Raw genomic sequence first — 23,647 nt, forward strand, 5'->3', positions numbered from 1 at the left:
ATCCTTGGCTCGTCTCCTCTCCACCTCCCAAAGGCCAGGCAGGGCCCCACTCAGCAGGCCGGTGAGGAGTTGGCAAGAACTGGAGTCCCCAGCCCGGCCTGGGCTCCCCTTTGGTATTTTTGCAGCTGGAGACTATTAGTTGCAAAGCAAAAATCCTTTGTTATCCAACCCCTCCACCACATTATCTTCCTCTTTTCTAAAGTTCAGACTCCTCTGCACACCACACCACAAACACTCACACACATGCACACACTCACACGCACACACACGCTTGGCCACTCTTCCCATTCCAAGTGTAGTGAGACGGGCTCAAATCGGGAGAGGGCACCTTCCCTCCCGGGCTCCCCACAGGCAGCGTCTGGGCCACTGCCCCCTGTCCCGGAGCGTGGAGGGGGCAACTGGAGTCCTGGGATTCGGCCTGGAGGACCTGACATTCTGTCTCCACACACCCAGAGGGCAGCTGGCCCCTCGTGGCCCAGCCTTCTCGGGACTGATCCACCTCACAGCACCCTCCACAAGGGCTCTCTGGCCAAAGGCCCCAGAGATCCTGAAGACAGGAGGATCCTGTAAACCCAAGGGGAGGGATGCTGTGTGGTGATGGGAGGAGTGTGGGGCTGGTCTGGAGGCTGAGGGGTTAGGGATCCCAGGGCAGAGAAGGAGGCTAGGAAGCTGGGAGGGTAATGAGACAGAGGATAGACCACAGCCTGTCTGCAATATCACAAAGGACTTTCAGTTCCAGGCCCCAGAATAGACCTGGGCTGTGTGTTTGTAACTGCTGAGCCCTCCCTGTGCCCCAACCCTGATGCTCAGCGCTCGGCACTCGCCACCACTCCAGCTTTCCTCGACGTCACCAACCTTCACGTCATTCAAGAGGCGTCTCCCTAAACTGGTGGCTGCTTTTCCAAAAACAACAGCCCCCAGCCCATTCCCAAGAAGACCCTAACTTCAGCCGCAGGATTCTAGTCACTCTTCCTAAAATAATTCTGGGGAAGTAGGAGAGTCTCTATGCCTTGAGGAAATATCCCCCAACACATCCACACACCTAAAGATTGCAGAATAGGGTACCAGGTCCCTGCACGAGGAAGGAAAACCCCATTTCCACCTTAACCACATCCCCAGTGAAGACACTGAGTTCTTGCCCTTATTCCAGGAAACTTCCCTGCCTCTCCCATCACTCTGCTCTGCCCTGGGCCCAGACAGCCTCCAGACACTGACAGCCTGGGTGTGAATCCTAGTTCTGTCACCTTCCAACTGTGGAACTATGGGCAAGTCACTTGATGTCTCCGAGTCTCAGTCTGTTGATCTGGGATGGGATGGTGCATTAACAGCACTTAGCACAGGGCCTGGCACATGATAAACGCTCCACAAATGGGAGCTGTTGTTCATACCATTGCATGATCCTCCCTCACCTCAACCCCATCCTTCCTTACCTTTTCCATCTGTACCTCCAGCCAGAGCCCTATGGTCTCCTGACTGAAGGTAGGCCCTCCAGGTGGGCAGTTTGGGGCTGACACCTACTATTTATTCTTCAAGACAGTTGAGGCCCCCAGAAGGAAAATTTCTGTATTGCAGGCTTCCATAAGCCCCTTTTATCATAGCCTGCTTACCTGATTACAAATATTGTGAGGGCAGGGCAGGTCTTTCATTTTTGTCCCCAGCGCCTGACACACACGTACTGATTCATTCAACAAATATTTGGTGAATGCTGAGTGCTCACTCTGTTGTCCTAGAGCTGGGACTTAATTTTTTCCTTCCCTTCTATTGCCAGGATCCTCCTTTTCTGGCCTGAGGATGTCTAAGACAGTGGGACAAGACGTCTGTCAGGCAACGTTCTTGCTTGTCAGAGCCACTCTGGGATCTCACCCAAGGGCTGGGGGAGATGCTCGGGAGCCCGGGGCCTTTGCAGGTAGGGAGGAGACCACCAGGCAGGCCTGGCAGAAGTTTTGCTAAATGTCATGTGCTCACACTCCTGTTTCCTGCTGGGTCCTGATTTCAGCTCTTCTTTTTCCACCAGCAGGTCCGGGGATCAGCCACACTGGGTCAGCTCTGTCCCTGGGCTCCCTTCCTGCCCCACTTATACTTCCAGCCCCATTCCCCTCCCCTGACTGGCCCAGGTCCACACAGGCTCTCAGTCCTGGGTCCCGGGGATGAGACGCTTGGTTGGACTCTGCAACTCTGATTCAGAATCAGAACAAGGGTCTTCCCACTATTGAGAAATTCTTGCTGGACTCTAAAACACATCTCTCTTGCTTAAGTTGCTTCCTTTGGCTTGAAAACAGGGAGGGGGTTGTTGGGCGCAGGCTGGGTGGAGAGGCAACTTCAAGGAGACAGCGGGGGAGGAGAGGACTGGGCTGGAGCTGTGCCGGGAGACACAGGGCTGGCCTGGCCGGGAAGAGGAGAGAAGGGCCATTAAATGATTAGGAAACTTGGAATGGGAATGGGAAGCAAAAGCACCAGGATGCAGGGGGCCCAAGGCCAAGAGCAGGCTGGAGAGAGCCCCCCAATATTCTGACACCCAATGGGTGGAAAGGCCAAAGAAGCAGGTGGCCAGTTTTCATCTGTGACACTGGAAGTGTTCTGTAGACTGGGGTGGGGGCTGAGAGGGCCTTGGGTGCCCAGCTCAGTGGGAGCATGGCTCCCCTTCCAGCGGGGAAGCCAGTTCATCAGACTCAGAGGACATACTCTCTCTTTCTCTGCCCCTTCTCTAGACAAATCACTGCTCTATTTCCTGTTGTGATTTTAAACACACACACACACACACACACACACACACACACACACACGAGAGGGAGGGAAAAGTGAAGCTGGCCAGCTGGACTTGGGGACCCATTTCGCAACCTTGCAGCCTGCAGCCTAGGAGGACTTTTCTGGGCCTCCCCTCTAATCTCCTCCTTCCCCATCCAGCATGGTACAGGGAAGAAACCCTAGGACCCCCAAGGGCCCCTCCAGAGCATTCCCTCATACACAGTCCCGAATGAAGTGACTTCAGCAAACCTTATGTCCTTCAAGGCCTCTATTTGCAACCTCAGAACCTCCCCTCACCACACACACATCTTCCCAGGGCCCCGCTCCTGCAGTCTGTGCTCGTTCTTTCTACAGTAGAAACATCCTCAAAGCTCAGGGAGGACAGGTCAGAGGAGTGAAGCCTAGACAACGCAGGGCTGGGCTGGGCTGGGGTCAAGCAAACTTGACCTCCAGCCCTGCCCAGGGGTGGCCCTGCAGGGGGCTGGACAGGGCCTGAGGTTCCTTGAGAGGGTGGTCAGAGGTGGGGGGTAGGGTGGGCAGGCCAGGCCTGTCGACCCCTCTGGGCCTCGGTTTCCAAAACTTCAGTCTTTTGTCTGTCACTTTCAAAATGCTTGCCATGTTTATGCACAGCTTGCTCTACCATTTACCTACCATTTCTTTACATCAACACACTTTTCTTATTTTGCTGCATCCTAAACAATCTATGAAACTGTAGATTTGATATGCTAGTTGTAGGAGTTTCCTAATGGGTATTACATAAAAACGTAACTATAACAATAAAAAATGCACATCCATACACGACCTAAAAATCAAGGCATTCCTGCTTTGGGAAAGGCAGTAGTAAACCCTGAGGGGTGGGCCACGGTCTTCCCTGAGGGTCTCCTGGCTCACCCCATCATGTTCTCTAGTCATGGGATCAGAGTCCTCAGAGACCTCCCCGTCCTGCTGGGGCAGTGGCAGAGGGGAGGATGGACCGTGGAATTACATCCCAGGAGGGAGGAGAAGAGATGAGGACTGATTCCTAAGACCCTCCCCCCAACCCAGGCCAATGCAAGACACAGGCTGGGGGAGGAAGGGCTGGCAGCCCAGCCTGTTAAGGGATGAAAACACACACACACACACACACACACACACACACACACGCAGGAACGCAGGCACACAGGCACGCACACGCACACACACCTCTCAGAGCGAGTGAGGATGCGGTCAGTGGGTCTCTCCCCACTCTTGAGTAGAAACAGAGGGAAGGAGCTGGGCTCAGACAGGAAAAGGCCGGACTTCAGCCCTAAGCCTATTCCACAGAGCCAGTCATGAAGCCGCACCAACCACTGTGGGGCATGGGAGGGGCCCTCCGAGGGCTCAGGACTCAGAGCAGGCCTGGCTCACAAATGCCCGAGGACCCATGTGAAACAGGCTCACTTCCTGGCCTCCTTCCTTCTTTCTATTCTATTTCTGTTTCCAGAGTTTTCTCCAGGGCAGGCTCCCCCTTCTTCCCACACCAGCAGGCGGGCTTCTCAGCCTCTGGGCTCTGGGCTCCAGCACCTCTCCCTTGTCAGACTCCTCCCCCATGCATGGGGCTCAGGCCAGGGGTCCGAGGGAGGTCAGGGTCGGCCAAGAATGGCATGATTGCAGGGAGGGCTCCCCCAGAGGGCAGAGAGAAAGCAGGAGAAAGCAGCAGCCTTTCTTCTTCCTGCCCCTGGGGGAGCTAATTACAGGCCGGCAGCCCACTGCACAGGTGAGTGCCTGGGACCAGCCACGCTGCACACCAGGGCAGGCCATCAGCCTCTCCTGGGAAGGGGGATGAACTGGGGGCGGGGGGAGGGTGCTGGGGAGAGACACTTCCGACATCCTCAGCTCAGGGCCCATAATTAGTTTGTGGGATGAGAGCAAAACAACCATCCTCAGGGTGACAGCCAGACATTCAGGCGGCACGGGGCGTGGGGTGGGGGTAGGGCAGGAGGAAGGGACAGAGGCTGGGGCAAGAGGAACCCATTCATTTGCCCCAGGAGCATTTCTCCCCAGAACCTTCCGGTCTCTTCTGGCCTCCTGGACTCTGCCCCAGAGGAGCCCAACGAATCGAGCAGACTTTGAAGGCAAGGCTCTGTTTGCCAAGGGAGGGGTACCCACCTGAGGTTATTTCCTGCTTCTCCTGGGGAGGAAGGCAGGAGAGGGGCCAGGCCAGAGCAAAAACTTTTCCCATCAGGGCACCCCTGCCAGCCACCTACCCACAAGCTCATCAGCCCATTGGCTGCCCTGAGGCAGGGCCAGGGAGGGAACTGCTGGAACTGTTTGTCCAGCCTGTTGGGTGGGACCGTCGACAAGGAACAGGGAGAGGGCAGCTGTCTCATGGGGTCTCACCCTAATACTACCCTACCTACCACGACTGCCCACCCCTCAAGAGCACAGCTGACCAGGCATAGCAGCCCCCAGCCCAGCACTCCAAGGAGGACAGGTCTATCACAGGTGAGCCTTGGTCACCAACAGCTATTTGGATGCTGTGGAAGGGCCGCAGCTGAGGTGTGGACCACACAATGAGGCTGCAAGAGGACGAGGGCTCTTGGAGGAACCCCTGCTTCCTCAAAAACTAAGCCCTTGTGTCCTCCTGGGATTTTGGTCTTCTGTGGAGATCATCACATGGGGACCCAGAGAAGGAACTTCAAGATCTTCTAGACAGGACCCAGGTTTACCATTCTAAACCTTGTGTGCACTGGCCTCTAGTTACTTCTGGCTTTCTCTGCAATTTATCTGAGATCGCCAGACAAGCTCAAACCCATTATGCAGATTAGGAAATCAAAGCAGAGACAGGGAGTTCTGGTTTACTCAAGGTCACAGATCAAGTTACCCTCTCTCCCGCGGGTGAGATCAACCATAGGCCAGACCTCCCCCCTCAGCCCTGTGGTGCATTTCCTGGAAATGTGATGATGCCAGATGTTTTGTTTGTTTATGTAGCAGCATCTGAGATGAATAGGACGGCTCCAGGCAGTGGATCTATGCCCTGGCCCCATCCCCAGTGACAGCCCATCTTCCACCTCTGAGACAGCGAAGTGTGGCCTGGGAGGGAGCCCCGAAGGGGAACATCCAGGATATCTGAGAACGCTCACGTGGCCCCAGGGCTCACGGCTCCTCCTCTGGGCTCATTCCTGTCACAAAGCCCCCTAGAAACAGCCTCAGGACCCCTACAGCCATGCTGCAGCAGGGAGTCCGTTCTGGAGATGCCCCCAAGAGAAATGATGGAAGAGGAGATGCACCCAGCCTGGCCGTGGCTCCTTTGCCCTCAGCTACAACTTAGCCAGGCTCCTCTGGTTCCAGGCCTCTTCTTTCCCTTGCTCTGGCTCTCGCTGTGTGGGAAAGCCCCTCTGTGGACTAATCAACACTCCTCTCTCTGAAAAGGGACAGCCCCTGGTCTCTGGAGGTTGACCAGTTATCGCCCCCATCGGGCACTTCTCCTGGGAGGCCCTTCTCTGCCCTGAGCCAGAAATGCAGGAGCCATCAGAGACTCAGCTCAGAGAGAGGGGAGGAAGCACAGCCATAAGTCTGCCCCGGCTCCAAACAAGTGTCATCATGTGAAACCCCCTGCCTTGGCCTCCGTCAGCGGCTTTTGTTTAGGCTCCTGCCCCAGACAGGGGTCATCCTGAACATCCCTCTGACTCTGTCCCAGACAGGCTCTGTCTTGCCCATCTCCCCTACCCTCCAAGCTGGAACAGGTGACTCACGGTGCAGGCTGAGGGAGATGTTGATGGTGTGCTCATCCACGAAGCCCTTCAGGCCCGGCATGCGGGCACACTTGAGCTGTGTCTGGGCAGCACTGTCCCCAACGTGCACCCAGCACACCGTCTCGTTGGCGTAGCTGAAGTCCATGGCTGTGGTCTGCCGTGTGCTAGTGGGTGTGATGGTAGAGACCTGGGCCCCACTCAGGTATGTAGCCAGGATGTTCTGTGAGTTGGCGATCAGCAGCACAGGGGGCCGGTCTACCGGCTCTGTAGGTGGAGGAGAGAAGGGTCAATGCAGCAAGTGGCCCTGAGACCTCTCTGGCCACTCCCCATCAGGGAACAACACTGAGGGCGCCTAGCTGTATGGCCACAGGTGACCCCACCTACCGTTCTTGGCCTTGCAGGAGCGGTTGTCTGGCTGCAGCAGGTACCCTTCCACACAGCCGCACGTGAAGGAACCATCTGTGTTGGTGCACAGCTGGCTGCAGGTGCCATAAACCGAGCACTCGTCAAAGTCTGCCGGGAAAAGGCGAGAGCGTGGTCATTTCCAGCATGCCGAGGGCAGGGAAGGGAGTGCCCTCAGATACCACCAGGGGTGTGTCCATCCCTACGGCTACTTCGGAGGACAGTTTGGCAGAATCTATTACAATAAGAAATGTGGAAACTTTATCACCTAGAGAGTCCAGACTTGGAATCTACCCTGGAGAAATATCCACACACGTGCATATTATCCATTCGTTCAGAAAAGATTTCTTGAGTACCTACTATGTGCCAGGTACTGTTCTAGGCTCAGGGGATACATCAGTGAATAAAACAGATTCAAATTGCTGCCCTCATAAAACAAATTCCAATAATAAATGAAATACTGTTACTACGATAATAAGACAAAAAGGTAAATGGCATGTTAGAGGAACTAGTGCAATGGAAAGTGGCTGGTGCTATGGAAAAATATTAAGCAGAGAAAGGGGACAGAGAATGCAGGCGCTGGGGGTGGGATTTTAGAGCGGTAGGGATGGCCTCACTCAGAAGGTGGCATTTGTGCAAAGACCCCAGGGAGGTAAATTTAAAACAGAAGAGTTTGCATTGTGTGTAACAGAAGAAACCGGGAACATCTTACGCATCAAAAGGGAGATGGCCAAGTAAACTGTGGTAACAGTCATACATCACAGTGGTTTTTAAAAGAATGAGGTAGATCTCTACGTATTAACATGGAAAAATCTCTAGAACATACTGGGTGAAAAAACTGAAAAAAAACATATGTACAGTATGATATTTATGTAAAAAAAAATCACATGCACATAAACAGTACTTTCAATTAGATTCTCCATGAGTACATGTACACATGGACAGAAAAAGGCAAGGACAGAGAAGTAGCAAACTGGTAACAGAGTTGACCTCCAGAGAGATGGGAAAGGGACCAGAACTGAAGAGGGTTTGTCAAAGGGGACTTTGGTTTTATCTATAATGCTTTAATTTTTTTTTTTTTTACAAGAAAACTCACATATGACCTATATAATTTTTTTTTTTTTTGGCTGCACCATGCAGCATGTGGGATCTCAGTTCCCTGACCAGGGATCGAATGCACACCCCCTGCACTGTAAGCGTGGAGTCTTAACCACTGGACCATCAGGGAAGTCCCTGACTTATATAATTTTTAAGACGACTTTTAAGAAGTCTGGTGGAGCCTTGGGTTTAGAGAGTGGGACGTTCGGCTTGCGAGCGGGAACGGCTTAGTCGTACACGGAGAAAGAACGATTTAAAAATGGGTGATGAGAAAGGCAAGAAGATTTTTGTTCAGAAGTGTGCCCAGTGCCATACTGTGGAAAAGGGAGGCCAGCACAAGACTGGGCCAAATCTCCACGGTCTGTTTGGGCGAAAGACAGGTCAGGCTGTCGGATTCTCTTACACAGATGCCAACAAGAACAAAGGCATCACCGGGGGAGAGGAGACGCTGATGGAGTGTTTGGAGAATCCCAAGAAGTACATCCCTGGAACAAAAATGATCTTCGCTGGCATTAAGAAGGGAGAAAGGGCAGACTTGATAGCTTATCTCAAAAAAGCTACTAATGCATAATCGTTGGCCACTGCCTTATTTATTATGAAACAAATGTCTCATGACTTTTTATGTGTACCATATTTAAACTGGTCTCATACACTAGAATTCAGATCATGAATAGCTAATGTGATATTTCTGTCCTGATTTAAATAAGATTGGCTTGTGGCTAAATGAATATGGTTAGCTTTTTGAATTTTGATAGTAATTCTGGTTCAGCAAGTACTGTCACTGTTTTCCCCTTCTAAAGAGATGATTAAACTTGAATAAGGAATGTTAAACTTTTCAGGGATATGGTGAATGCCTTCTCAAACCCTATAGGAGACTGGTTTTATATTTAGATTTCTATAACTGGTTATATTAATATATTTAAATATTGAGAAGCTCCCTTCACTGTCTCATAGACCAGCAAGATTCACCTGTGTTTCAAGTTGTGTTCATTCACCTGTTAAGGCAAGGGCTGAAGATACACTGACAATGTCCACTTTATCTTTTTGGTCTTAAATATGCCAATTTAATTAAAATTCTCCATCTAAAGTATTGCATTTTACTTAATGAAGGGCATTTTAGTGTGGTTTATGTATAGCATCAGATAAAGAATATTTAGTACTCCTCACATTTTATAGATGATCTTTAAGATCAGATGTTTTTAAAATTCACTGTGACATGATAGGTTGGGAAACGTGCTTGTGAATTCTCTACAAAATCAGACTAAGTTATAATTCAGGATTGTCTTTTAAACAGGTATTCAGAAACACAACTGTAGAACTACTGTAGATGTGTGATTGGTAATGATGCTTTTGCCAACTCAGAAGGGTTACGGTAGAGGAGCTCTATCATTAGCACAGATTTGTAAATTATCTGATCATAAGGCTTGAGAATTAAAAACAAAGTCACAGATCACGATTTTTCTAATGTGCTTGATTTAATGACATACCAAGATGGTCGAAAAATATAGTACCTCAAAATAAAAAAAATAAAAAATAAAAATAAAAGAAGTCTGGTGGAAGCAAGGAGTTAGGGCCCACAGTCATGCCCTGAGGCTATAAGGCCTGTAGCCCCGCCTCCTGTCTTGCGCCTTCCATCTGCTTTCTCCTCCCCGGCCCGGCCCACTACCCCTCACCCCCAGCACGCGCGGTGGGCACACTTACCTTTGCAGGTCTTGCCGTCTGCCTGAAGTTGAAAGCTGTTGTTGCAGTAGCAGGTGGGCCCGTTGAGTGTAGGGACACAGTGGTGCTGGCAACCCAGATGAGAACACTGTCCTCGCTGCTCTGTGTGGGAGCAAGTGACACATACTCAGGCCTCCAGACCTGGCAGCTGTACCCAGACTGCAACCTTCCCCCAACCCTTCAGAAACCATTTCTGCTGCCTGCAGTGTCAGAGATGAAGGGGCTTACAAAGCATCGACTCTAAAAATATAGTGCCAGTGAGGAAACTGAGACAAAGGGTGGGTATAAGACAGGTCCAAGGTCACACAGCCCATTATGATTTAGAACCCACATCTCCCTGCTCTGGCTGCTCTGGACTCCCTCTGTCCCCATGGAGAGGGGTTCTGGTAGTTTGTTGGGGTCAACAGGAAGTGGGGACAGTGATTCTCATCCCCTTCACATACCTCTTGCCTGCTCTGCCCAAGGACTGCAATGTCGGCTTTGGGGCTAAGGGTGAAGAGCTGGCATGGAATCGAGTCTTTCTGTGCAGCACCCCAGCTCTTGTCTATAAGCACCCCTGCAACCCATCCCTTGAGCCCTAGCGGCCTCAGAGAGAAGGCCCAAGGTCCAGGTAGAGGATAGGAGGAGGAGCAAAACTGACTCCCCTGGGATCCTTCTCTAATCTTCCTCCTGCCACTGACCCACTTCTACAGGGGAGACAGAAGGGAATGAGACAGGAGGGGGAAGAGGTGGGAGAGCAGCTGCCCCCCCAGACCAGCGACCCAATTAATGGCCTTGCATGGGGCCAGGCGGCCTGGCCACAAAGACCCCTTTGTCCAGCTGCCTCACACCCCTGCTCCCCCCCTCCCACCTAGGAGAGAGCACTGCCTGAGATGCTAAGACGTTTAGAGGCACTAAGCCTGCCAGGAGGAGCTGGGATCAGGGGCCGGACCCCGGTTCTTCCTTCTCCTCCCCATCTCTGCCCGAGAGCCCGAATGTGCTGCCCTGTCCAGCCTCCCCCAACACAGGGGGGAAATAGTGTTTGTTCTGGAAAATCTGGAAAAGAGTTTCTCTTCTGGATATGGGGTGGGAGGATGATGAGGTCCAACTTCTGTAATATCAGAGAAGGAAATTCAAACCCCAGGTTTTTGAGGTTCTTGGTTGTTTTTGATACTGACCAGGTATACAAAAGCAAGCAAACTTGAACACGCGCCATCCGATAAGATGGGACGTGTGTGGTAATTGAAGTCAGTCCCTAAGCCCACACTCTGCATCCCATTCCAGGAGCTTCAGACAAAAACATGCAGAATCAACCAAAGGAAAGGATAAAAATCTTCCACAAACTCCCTTGCTCCACACTCCCTGCCCTCAGTGAACAGGATCCAGATGTGTCTCTTCCCACAGGCAGATGTTTTCTGACACGCGTTACAGGCACAGGACACAGTCCCCACCCCCCAGGGAAGATTGCCCCACACCCAGGGGCTTGCCTAGGGCCTCACAAAGCCAGGCTTCTGCTCCAGGCCTAGACCTTGAGGGCAGTAGGAGAAGTCCCCATTCCCCGACTCACAGGCCTGAGGCCCTGCCTGTCCCCCCTGCCCCCAAAGAATCTCTCCCATTGCTCACGTGGGATCCAGACTCTCCCTGGGTCATGGGGGCCTCCAGGGGAAGAACTGCAGAGCTGGTGACCAGAGCTGCAGGTGGGAAGGAAGTCTGACCTATCATCCTACAGTTCCCTCTTCAGCCTGGGTGACTTTCCCATCAAGCAACTTCAGAGAGCCTCAAAGATCTGCACTTCTTGGGGGACGCCTTTGGGGGCCCTGGCAGGGGAGGCAGGGGGACAAAACTCCAGAACCCCCCCCACCCCAGCTTCAATCACAGCATCTGCTCTTCTCTGTTCATACTCATGTAAGAAACCATTTGAAGAAAAGACCCCGCTATTTACAAAAATAAAAAGTACAAAAACACTATCTAGTATAAAGCTCTCATTTCACAGGTGGGAAACTGGGGACTAGAGAGGAGTAGTGACATGTCCAAGCATACACAGAGAAGTGCCGGGGGCGCAGGGGAGCAGGACAAGGCCTCATCCCCCACAAAGGTGCGAGGGCAGTCCTTGGATGGCGAGCCTCCAAACCTGTCAGGTGCCCACCTGAGAACTCACTGCATCCACCTGGGACAGGAGAGGTGGAAGAGCCCTTACCTCGGCAGTGGGGCCCCTCGTCCGACCCATCTGTGCAGTCCTGGACCCCGTTGCAAAGGCGGGACATGAGAATACACAGCTCGGTGCCCATGCAATTGTGCTCGTTCGGCTGACATCGCTGGGTCTTACTCTGTGGACCTGGGGGCAGATGGAAAGGCCAGCATGACCGCAGTGGCTACAGAGGCTGTCTGTCTAGTTGTTCACTGGGGGAGGGGGTGGGGAACTGAGACTGGGGTTTCAGCCACCTGCACTTTTTAGATCTCAGGAGGCCTAGGGCCTGGATAGACTCTTCAACCTCGAGCTCTCCTACGCCATTCCCAACAGCAGCTACACACCTGGGAGCCGCCAGGTGGAGGGGAGAACTAGGTCTTAGCAAAGAGTCCACTCTCCAAATGCCCCAGGCTGTGGACCCCAATGCCTCACATTCTACACTCAGGAGACAAAGTACACCTCCTTCCCATAGCTCCCCAGGTCACAGGGCCTGGGGCTGAGAGCTGGACCAAGTCTTCTAGAACTGCACTTCCCAATATGCAGCATCATACGTGGCTACTGAGCACTTGAAATGTGACTAGTTCCAACTGTAAGTATAAAATGCACGCTGGCAAAAACAAACAAAAAACAACGGGAGTTCCCTGGTGGCCCAGTGGTTAGGACTCGGCACTTTCACTACCATGGCCCTGGATTCAATCCCTTGTCGGGGAACTAACATCCCGCAAGCCACATGACATGGCCGAAAACAAACAAACAAACAAATAAATGAATAAATAAAATAAGATGCACACTGGCTTTTGAAGACTTAATACCACAGCCACAAAAAAGAATGCAAAATATCTCATTAATACTTTTAAACAAATAATATACTGAAATGATAATAGTTTGGATACATTGGGTAAAATAAAGTTGAAATTAATTTCACCTGATTATTTTTACCTTTTTGAAGGTGGCAACTAGAAAATTTCAAAATTGTGTACATGGCTTGCATTATATTTCTATTGGATGCACTGTTATAGACCCCCAGCCCCAGAGCAGCTTGCCTGATGCAAGGCTTTGGAAACGGTCAAAGGCTGTGGTCCACTGATGATGTCTTGGTACTTCCTTTGTTGCCCAAGAAGATGGGCTGGGGGGAGGGCAGGGTAGCGCTCCTGAGGGGATTCTAAGGAGGCCAGGTGACCTACGGTGCTGGCTAAACCTGTGGGCTGGTAGACAGACCACCGCCCATTGGCTCCCAAGCCTGGACAGGGTGTGAGAGAGTGTCTGTATGTGAGTGCACCTGTCCGCCTGTGCCTGGTAGGAGTCCACATGCACAGGTGAGGGAGGTGTGTACCGTGGAGCAGAGTGGTGTGAAGTGAGGGTGAATCTGTGAATCTCCACGTGTGCTGGTGCTTCTGGCCTCAGTATGTGCATTTCCATGTCCTTTTGGGAGCGAGCCTGGGTTTGCGTGTGAGTGTCTGGGAGCATCTGTCTGAGTGCAGGTTGTGTCTCTGCATCCCCATTTCAGAGTGTTGACTCTGCGTTGCTGTGAGAGCGTGTCTGTGCCAGCATCTGCCTCTGTCTGTGTATGTCGGGGAGGGTGGAGGGGAGTGAGTCAGTGCCCGGGAGGGACTGAGCGTGGGTGTGATGGGTCCAGGAGCGTGCATGAGTGGGGACAGTGTGGGGATGTGTATAAGGTGGGGTTTACATCAAATTAAAGGGAGGATGGATAAAAAGAGCCAGATCTGGACCTTCCACATGGCTTTCTTTATCCCTAACGCCAAGCATTGGGGTCAGAAATGTGGAGCATAAAGACGGCATCAGACAAGAAGATGCTCCAGGCTGAGCCACCCCCCATACAAACACTTGCAGAATATCCTTGGCTCCCACACCTCCAGGGCAGGGTATGAGGGTGAGGCAGAGAGAACTGGTGGCTCCCTTTCTGGCCCTAAAATTACCCCTAGTAATTATGGGTGAGGGTATGGAGATGGGGCTGGGACAGGATAAAGCCGGAGAGAGAACGGAGACAGACCTAGGAATGCAGGGTCCCCTAGACCCCAGCCCAGATTAGCCCAGCAGGGGAGAGACTCTGCCAGCTGCCCAGGACTCTAGGGTCCCGCCAGAAAGTCCTCCACTCCCCCCCACTGGCAGGGTAAAGCCTGGGTGGGGACCTTTCTCCCAGTTTAAACAGCTGCCTCTGATTACACCACTTACAGAGGGCAGGGGGAGCTGGGGGAGGGCGGGAAATGCGCAGGGGTGGGGCTTCTGGGACAGAGACTGATCAAGAGCCAGTGGCCTTTGGCCTGGGAGCCTGAGGACAGGAAGGGGACCCAGCAAGACCTGGGGGCACTCATCCAGGATCAGGAGGTTCAGAGGTGGGAAGAAGAGGGATGAGCCAGAAGGGAGGGGAGCCTGGGCCCTCTCCTTCCAGGAAAGCTGTCAGCCCAGAGAACACAATCTCTGGCTGGCTTGGGGGTATAGCAGCTGAGGGAGCTCATTTCTGAGCACACCAAGCACCAAGCCGGGCTCTTTGAAGAGGGGGAGAGGACAGTTTTAGCTGTGTCATGTACAAACAATCATAGAGCAAGGTCCGCACCAGGCTAGAGCTCAACTGTCCTCATCCCAAACTGCCTGGGCCAAAAGGAAAAGGCATAAATCGGTGGTGTGGGGGAGGGATCCAGAAAAGGCACTTACAAATCTCGGGAGCCTCATCAGATCCATCGGGGCAGTCCCTCTCACCATCACAGCGCCAGCCCTTTGAGATACAGGTGATCTGGTCTCTGCAGGCAAACTGCTTGGGGCTGCAAGTCTTAGGGACTGGGGTCAAGGGAAGAAAACAGGGGTGTGAATGAGGGATGCAGGCCAACTCTATGGCCTTAAAGCCCTCTAGGGCTCCTCCTCCTCCCCCAGCATCAGTCTCCATCTGGCTCAGACTCTGACCCACAGTCCACGTGTTGTGGGGGGGCACGTGGCTGGGGTTCACTCCCAGAACACCGCGTACCTGCGACAGCGGGAGGGGAAGGATGCAGGGAGCTCATTTTATTGCCCCCCACTCAGTCCCGAAGATTGCCTGTCCGGTGTGCCCGCCCCCAGTCCTCAGGGTCAAAGCCCTTGCTGTTCTCTGTTACTCTGGTCAGATACCAGCAACCCCACTTTGCTGACTGAGAGTGATGAGGCATTTAGGCCATTGACGTGTTTTCTCTTTATCTTCCTCCCTATCTCACTAGAGGTCCAGAGCTGGTCTCTTCTAACCTCTCTGCTCCTTCGTCCTCTGGGACACTTTCGGTCCCTGGGACCCATCATCCTGCCCATCTCCAACTCTTTTTTTTTTTTTTTTTTTTTTTTGCGGTACGCGGGCCTCTCACTGCTGTGGCCTCTCCCGTTGCGGAGCACAGGCTCCGGACGTGCAGGCCCAGCGGCCATGGCTCACAGGCCCAGCCGCTCCGCGGCATGTGGGATCCTCCTGGACCAGGGCAGGAACCCGTGTCCCCTGCATCGGCAGGTGGACTCCCAACCACTGCACCACCAGGGAAGCCCCACCATCTCCAACTCTTAACCACCAGGCCCCCAGATGGGATGTGTGTTTGGGGTGCCCTTGGCACAGTGGTGGCTTGGAGATGGCATCAGCAGAGGAGCCCTGCCTCCACCTGCATTCTCTAAAGACACAGCCTCCCTTGCTGGTTAGACTTTCAGCAGATGCCCTCAGAGGTAAGAAGCACCTAAGATTGCTCAGGATGATAGAGTTGGAGAGCTGAGGCAGGGGGATGGCTGGGGTGACCTGTAGGAGCTGGTTTCAGCCCAGCCGACCTGTTAAGGTCCTATATCCGGGACCTCTTTGCCCTAACCCCTCACCCCCACCAGCTTCCCTCTGCTCCTGCCCCATTATCTTACCTCATTCTCCAGGGATGAATTAAAGACGGTAATGCTAACCCTCACTGTTACCTCGGTATGTGCCAGGAAATGTGGTACATGAGTTCTTTCCATGTATCATCTCATTTAATCCTCTCCACAATATGACAAAGTAGGTACTACTAATACCACCATTTCCTAGATGAGGAAACCAAGCCTCAAAGAAGGTGGGTTCACACAGCAGGCAAGTGACAAAATCAGGACTCATACCAGTTGAGCTGACTCTAAGCTTTTAACCAACCAGTGCACACCAGTCTCCCCATTCTCACTGAGAGGTTCTCAGGAGTTGTTCCTCCCAATCCCGTCACCATGCCCTCCACAGGAAGAAAAGTACCCCCCTCCTTCACCCCCAGCCAGTCTCCCAGCCCTTCATCGCCTCTTCCTTGGTCTGTGTCAATCCCATTTCTCTTCGGCTCTCGTGCACTGGAAACCAGCTCTGTGCCAGGCACTGCACTAGGCACTAGGGTGCCAGGGAGGGGAGAGATGGCCCCTCAGGAGCCACAGCACCCTGGGAAGACAGCAGGGCAGAGTGAGCTCAGGGCTGGGACGGAGCAGAAGGAAAGTATGTCAGGGCTCTGAGCAGGGAGGGATGGAGTCTGAGGGGAGCCACACTGAGAAGACGTCCTCCCTCCCTAACCCCCATCTCTGGCAGAGGGGACAGCACTCAGGCCCCTGGCCAGGATGAGAGCCGAGTTCAGGAAACACATCAAGGATGGCCTGGCTAGGCCCCCGGCCCCGGAGTCCCCCTCCCCTCCCCCCCCACCCTGAGCAGGGAATAAAGGCCCCTTGAGGAGGTGGATAATGCTGAGTTCATTGCCCCACTGGGCCAGCTGTGAGGTCTTCCCGGGGAAACAGCCCGCCAGCCTAGTTAGCATGCTGGAGAACGGTCCTCTTCCCCTGGCCAGCCGAGACTGGCTGGCGGGGGGGCGGGTAGACGGGGCTGGAATGGGACTCAGAGGCAGATGGGCTGTTTGGAGCCCAGAAAGGCCCCCATGCCACCCCTGCCTCCACCTGGACTTTTAGTCCACGCCCCCTCTCCTCCCCAGGGTAGAACTCACAGCCCAGGCCTGAGGTCACCGGTTGGTCACTCCAATCTCCCCTCCATTCTGAGTCCCAGCCATGATCCCCTCCTCCTTTGGCCCTCACTTTGTCCCCCCGCTGTCCCCCACCCCCATTTTTGGCCTGAACTCGACAGAGGAAACAGCAGCTGGCAAACTCCGAAAGCTGGAATGAGAGAGATTCACAAACCAGATGTGCTCTTGCGGAGGGAAGGGAGCGGGGGATGGGGAGTGAAAGGAAGAGGAGCGCTCAGGGCCCCTGTCCCACAGCAGCATCCCTTTGGGCCGGGGCAGGGGGACTGGAGGTGCACGTCTCCCACAAGTCAGGGCAGCACAAGGATCTCGAGAGATGTGAAAGAACTTCCTTTCCATCAGGGATGGTGGAGAAAGCCCTAGGAATCTCAAGTGTGAAGGCTGAGGCCTGTCTTTGATTTCCTTCAGGGGGAAGAGGGGAGGAAAGAAACAAATAACCTCCTTTGGGGCAGTCGACACAGCCAAGGGAAGCCTCACTTGGAGGCAGAGGGAGCTGCAGTGCGGTGGGGTAGGAAACTTGTAATCTGCTTAGAGCCAGCAGCCAACCCCACTGCCCTCAGCTGCGCCTTCCGCATCTGATGCCAGCACCCAGGAAAACCACCTCCGTGGCCTTAGATGAGGGAACAACACGGCCCTAAGTTCAGGAGCAACTAGTGGCCTCCCCTGCCTCCCGCCCCTCATGAGACTTGGGGCTTTCTAAGGATATGAGCTAACATTTTTTAACATGGTCACTCTGTGTCAGCCACTGAGCTGAAACACTTCGTACACATTAACTCATTTAGATCCTCAAACCCTGTGACATGGGTACTGTTGCAATCCCCATTATACAGACGAGGGAACTGAGGTACAGAGCGATTCGTGACTGAACCGGCGGTTCCTCACTGGCCACGATGATGGAGCCACATGAAGAAGGAGGAAGAAGGGAAACGGCAGGGTCCTCTGGCGCTGGGAGTGGGGACAGGGATTATAGGAGGTGGCAGTGGCCTTCAGGGCTCCTCAGAGAGGAGGGGAGAGGGTGGAGAAGACGGAAAGCGACAAGAACGGGACAGAAGAGGGAAGAGAGAAGGGAGAATAAGGAGGAGAGGACTACGGAGGGAGAGCGAGCGAGGTTGCAGAGAGAACGCCAGGACACAGGGGCGTCTGTTCTCAGCTTTGCCCAGAGATGAATGTGACCGCCATGCTAACTCTGGCCAACACCCCTGCCCCCCCTCAAACCCAGGCACCCAGCCCAGCCATGGCCCCCAGGGCCACCAAGATGGAGCCAGAACAGGAGGTGTAGGGTTGGGTGTGCATCCAGACACAACACGGACCCCGCTGCCCTGCTTGAGCCTTGGCTGTCGTCCTGTCCCATTCTGGGACCTTGGGGGCAGGGTGGGGAAGGGCGGTGAGAGGGCCTGACCAGAGTAGAGAGGGTGACAGGGAAGTACAGCCCTGAGGGAGTCTTCTCCAGAGGAGGGGACCCATCCGTATGTCCCCTTGGGAGCAGAGATGGAGAGGAAGAGAGATGTTGAGATTTCCTCAAGACCCAGGAGACCTGAGACAGGGTAAGCGTGAAAGAGACCCCTGAGACCCTTTTCAAGAGCAGACACAGCAGACGGAGAGATAGGCTGTGTATCAGGGGATGTTTTCTGAAAGGAGCCACATGACATATCTAAGGGAACAGAGGGGCCAGGGGGTGGCCAGGGGGTGGGGGGCAGAGCCTGCAGGAATCTAAACTTTCAAACATATGGGGGTGGGACAGCAGGGGCCTCCCAGACCCTACCAAGAGCTTTTCACTGAATTTTATGTATTTTGGGTGTTACCCGGTGGCTCCTTCCCGCAGCTCAACGAGGCTCAGACACATTTTTGTCATTCCTGAGTCTGGGCCTCTGCTTTGCGGCCTGGACAGACAGACAGGATGGCTTGGGCTGCTGGGGGAGGGGAAGGGTCTCCCCCTCCATCCTGAGTCAATATTGACTCAGCAGGACATTAGCCTGACCTCCCCACCATCTTTTCCTTTCCCCACAAGTAAAATCAGACCCTTTGAATGTCTCCAGAGGTCAGCATATCTCTCACCAGGCCTTTAGAAGCCCTTCCCACCTACCCCCCAACACACACACAGCTTATGCGCTGCAGAAGTAAAAGCTCTAAGCTCCTGACCCATTCCTCACAACTTTCTCCAGTTCTCAGGTTATGAGGAAGTTCTGCCAGAAGTCTAACCTCCCTCCTCCTTTCTGAATTATCTGCACTCCCTCTCTTACTCAACCCACAAAGGGTATCAAGTTCCCTTCTTCCAGAAACATTCTCTCCAAAATTAGTGGAGGGGGAAGAAGAGAGAGGAACTTGGAGGAAAGTGGAGGGAGAACTTTCACTGCCGAACTGGATATTCCAAGCTTGGCCTGGGAGGGGAAGCATAACTCCAAAATGGCGAGCACATGGGAAAGCCCAGGAGAGACTTCTGCTCCCAGGTAGCTTTCAAGATACCAAGAGGCCTGGATGGAGGTGGATGGAGACAGACAGAGACAAAGCAAGAGACAGAGACTGAGAGAGACAGGACAGAGAATGCCACAAAGGATGAGGTAAGAGAGATGAGAGGATGAGAGACAGAGGTTCCTTGAGGCCAAGAGAGCACACACCAATGATAGACAGACAGAGGCCAAAACGAGGGAAGGGGTCTCAGCCGAGAGGTTGCCAAGACAACGACACAGTTGTCTTGGGATGAACCCGGAGAATAACATCCCTGAGACTCAGGGTGGGGAAGCATACACCCTGACTTGGACAAAAAGAGTCCCTGCCCTAGCAGTGCCTGATCCAAGGGAGACTCAGAATAGGGGCTGTTGCCTCCCACAGAATTGGGAGGGTGGGAGGAAGGAACACTGAAGCTCTCCAACAGGGAAGCCAAGGCCTCCAGGAGATTCTCATCTTCCCTGGGGGTGCAAGAGGGATAAATACCTCCCCTCACTGTCCCTCACCTCTTTCCCAGGGAGATTTTACACTGGGACCTGGGGCCACCGCACAGGAAGCAATCCGGAGCCAACTGCTTCCTTCTCCAAACAATGCAGGATCCTGCTAACCAGGCTGAAATCGGACTGAACACAGGGGCATGGGTCTAGGTTCTTCAAACACCCACACCCAGCACCCAGCCCCACCAGGTCAGGGACAGCTTGCATGGTCCCACTCAACTGCACTCAGATTCCCAAAGGGCGAGGAGCCCCCATCCAGAGTTGGAGGACTTCAATGCTGGAGAGTTCATAGAGGGCTGGGGAGGGGGTGTGCCCTGAGAGGAAACTACTGAGGGGAATAAGCCTTAGGTTTGGGGGTTTGATATGCAAAGGCTGAGACTACAGCAAGAGGAAAGAAAGTTAGACTTGGTAAGGATGGGCTTCCCAAAGGTAAGGAAGGAGTTTTGTAAAGTTCCGGGGATTTGAACAGGATCTGGCTCTGGCCAGGGCCCCTGCTGACATCCTTAAGAGGCCCAGTGATGGGGAGTGGTTGGGGGCAAAAAAATATAGAGAAAATGGAGGAAGGGGGAGCAAGATTAGGAGAAAAGGAAGTCTTGAGAAGCAGCCTCAAACATCAAAATATCCCTCCATCCCCAAATCAATGTCTTACACATCCCTGGTTTGAAAGACGAGGGTGAGGGGAGATGTCCAAGATCTGAGTCTGACCAGGGGAGAAAGGAGTTTGGAACCATCTCTCAGAGAGCCAGAAGGCAAACAACTCAGCCTCATAACTCACTTAACTGTCCAGCTTGTCTGATAAATGGTAATACACTGGCTCGAGGGGGTACGTGGAGATGGGTAGGAGAGAGGGAGGCAGCCAGCCCGCTCCACTACAACATGTTCCTAATCTCAGCAGGGACCTCAATAACTCCTCTTCCCATTCCCCATTCCATCTGTTTCTCCATCCTCCCAGGTAGCAAGTATACTCAATTCTGTCTACTAGCAGGGAGTGACATTGCTCCCCAAAGAGAAGGGGTCCCTGGAGATTGGGTTCAGGCATAGCAAGAGAAGGCAGAAATGGTGGAGAAGGACCCTAGGGCTGCTCCCCTGGAGGGAAAGCAGCAAGGTCTGTGATAGCAGCAGAAAGGAAGGTTAGACATTGAGTCAGGTAAGCTGGAGCCAGGACGTGTCCTTCTCTGGAAAACAAAGGAGAAAGTTGTGTGTCTGTGGGCCTGAGACATGAGGGCAGGAGTGGGGATAGAGGCTGTCCCGGACAACATTGGCCCTACAGGTCTGTGCAGTTTCCCTTTCCCACCCCCCAGAATGGGGTAGAACCGATGATTCACTATTCCCATTCTTAAGGTGAGAACAGTATGGGTGTTTGGGGAGGGGTCCTCTCTCCAGGACTTTGGATAGAGTTTGGTTTGAGCTGGGGTTACAGCTGTGGAATGGGTGGAAACTTACAAAAGCGTGGGAGACCATTAAGGAAAACACATCCAGTCTCCCTCTTCCACTCACCACGCACCAACTTGGTGTGGCAGATAGAACGGCTTTGGAACCCTGGGGGTGAAGCTCCCTGGGGCCATTCCTGACCAGGCTGGGGACCTTTTCTGCTCTCCACAGAGACCCCCCTTTTCCCTCTGCCTAACTCCATCCACCTTCCATTGTGGGGCTCTTGATGGGTCACTCTCTTAAAATTTTTTTCTATCCCTCCCAGAAGTCGCTGTACCCAAATCTCTCTGCCTCAGTTTCCCCTCTCACTTCACAGGGCTGAGAACAAGAAGAAACAACATGCATAACTGAGGAAGTCATGGGCAAGGGCTGGTCTGAAGGGTATTCAGGGCAGAGCCTCTTTCCTCCTCTTGGGCAGATAATTGATGTGGGGTGGGGGGTAGGCAGACAGAGTCCCCAAGACGGCATAACTGAGAGCTACTGAATATATTGTCTTTCTGGGCACAGCTACTTCCTGACCCCTTAACCTCCCTCCCCCCACTGAAGCAAGTTGTGGGGAGGGGAAGAGAGAGAGAGAGAGATAGTCTGGTTTCAGAGAAAAACTTTCCCAATCACAATCTGGCAAAATTTGGAAGATGGAGGAGGGGTGCATGATGGTATTGGGTCCAGATTTTTCCCTGGATGAGAGGGCTAAAATGACGGGAAGGGATGAGATCCCACCCCTTCCAAATCAGGGGCCCAGCCCAGCCCAACCCCATGACCCCAGCTCAAAGCTTGAGCAAGACTTGAACCAGTGACTCACAAGTAAGAGGGAAAATAGCTGACATTAAAGAAAGGCAAGAGGGCACCCCAATTCTCCAAAAGGACACAGTTCTAGCCCAAACCTAACTGCAGTATACAAAGTGTGTGCGTATAAGGGGAGGAGGGGAAATGGTGGAGAGAAATAAACACATCTACCAAAGGAGCAGGGAATTAGGGGGTGGGGGCATAGCCATAACCCCATCCAGCCTCCAACTCTCCTTCCAGTACAAACTGAGATCAGACCAGAAGTCAGGGAGAAAGCAGCCTTCCTCCACCCTCCCACCTCAGCATTCCAGGCCATTCTCCAGACCCCTTCCCCAATGATGACATCTAACGTTTTTCATCTCAAAGCTCCCAGGAATTAAGAAGGAAAATTCAAAGTCATATAGCTTCGCCTTCCCTCACCCGCTACACCCCCCAACACAGCCCTTTCCAGGCTACTGACAGAGGCCCTGAGAGGGGGAAGTGCTCACTTCGGAACCCAGGCTGGCAGCCCGCTGGATCCTGGACCCAGGCCTTCAAGCCCGGTCTCCAAGGGCCCAGATTCCACACCCAAGCAGGGGGCCCTCCCGTGGCCCTCTCTCTCCCCACCACAGCCATCCCCCCTGTCCTGCCTGCCCTCTGCCCAGCGGGGCACCCCTGACCCGGCTACCCTTCCAGATGCAGAGGCCACTGCAAAAGGACCCCCGCCCCCTTTTGCAGCCAGTAAACAGCAAATCCGGATTCCTTTACAATTCAGATGTGCTGCGGGGGGGTGGAGGATGTAGGGGAGGCGGAGGCCCTCCCCCACCAGAGATAGGAAAAGAAGGCCTCTAGATGCCAGGATCAGAAAAAGGGGGATCCCTCCTCTCCCTTCCCAGGCCTCTGGTCTTTGTTTGGGCTGGGGGGGTCCCAGAAGCATCATTTGCCCGGGGCCCCTATCCTCCAAATTGGACCCCCATCCCCACCCCCAGTCAGGCCGCTGCTGTGTCAGCTGGACTAGGATAACAAAAGGCACCCCCTCCCGCGTCTCCCTTTCCCATCCGAACGCAGGGGTGGGGGCTGGGGAGTGGGTGTCCCCAAGGGTCCAAGGGGGCCGCGGAATCTCACTCACCATCGACAGCGGCCGCGACCAGAGCTGAGAGCAGGGGCAGCAACAGCAGCAGCGGCGGGGTCAGCATGGTGTGGGCTGATGCAAGCAGCAGCCCCCTGCCCTCTGGTCCTGTTACTTTTCGCCGTCGCCGCCCCCCCAATTGGGGGGTCCCCCCTTTTCCTCCTTCCTCCCTTCTCCTCCTCTATTCTTATCCTATCCTTCAGCAAAGCTCACCAGGGGTCTGGGTGAAGAGGTAGAGTTCGGAGCCCCTTGGGGAGGGCCTGCAGATGGGGCTGCACCCTCTGCCCCCAAATCCAAACCCTTCACCCCCGGCTTTTCTCTTCGTTCCTCTTTTTCCCCCTCCCGGGCGCAGCTCACAGCCCCATCTCCGAGCCGCCTCCGGCTGCAAAAATGCACAATTGGGAGGAGGCGGGGTGGGGGAGTGGGGGGCGTGGACCGGGTGGGGGAGCCTTCGGAAGGGGCCTGATGGAGCTATGGGGTCTCCCCTCGTTTCCGCCTCCTCAGTGCACGGGCCTGGAGCTCGCACCACTGTTCCCCGGACTGAGGTGCCGCGGGGC

At 53.8% G+C, this 23,647-nt stretch overlaps 2 protein-coding genes across 3 annotated transcripts in view; one reads left to right on the forward strand and one right to left on the reverse strand.

Annotated features, from left to right (window-relative positions):
* The window catches only part of LRP1 (LDL receptor related protein 1), an 81,555-nt gene extending 57,908 nt beyond the window's left edge, over positions 1-23,647 (reverse strand). The window contains exons 1-6 of one of the 2 annotated variants that reach the window (XM_060111748.1): positions 23,091-23,647; positions 14,518-14,640; positions 11,854-11,991; positions 9,660-9,779; positions 6,843-6,971; positions 6,459-6,722 (exon numbers count right to left, since the gene is read on the reverse strand). In XM_060111748.1, the coding sequence (XP_059967731.1) occupies positions 6,459-6,722; positions 6,843-6,971; positions 9,660-9,779; positions 11,854-11,991; positions 14,518-14,640; positions 23,091-23,157 (841 nt within the window). In that variant the 5' untranslated portion in view covers positions 23,158-23,647. The remainder of the gene's footprint in view (positions 1-6,458; positions 6,723-6,842; positions 6,972-9,659; positions 9,780-11,853; positions 11,992-14,517; positions 14,641-23,090) is intronic. The other variant, XM_060111749.1, reaches the window with a different exon arrangement.
* Positions 8,218-8,686, forward strand: LOC132498339 (cytochrome c-like). Its single transcript, XM_060111751.1, has one exon. The coding sequence runs from the start codon at positions 8,218-8,220 to the stop codon at positions 8,527-8,529; it is 312 nt and encodes a 103-aa protein (XP_059967734.1). The 3' UTR covers positions 8,530-8,686.

Source organism: Mesoplodon densirostris, chromosome 11 (genome assembly GCF_025265405.1).
Source record: "Mesoplodon densirostris isolate mMesDen1 chromosome 11, mMesDen1 primary haplotype, whole genome shotgun sequence".
Classification (NCBI taxonomy): domain Eukaryota; kingdom Metazoa; phylum Chordata; class Mammalia; order Artiodactyla; family Ziphiidae; genus Mesoplodon; species Mesoplodon densirostris.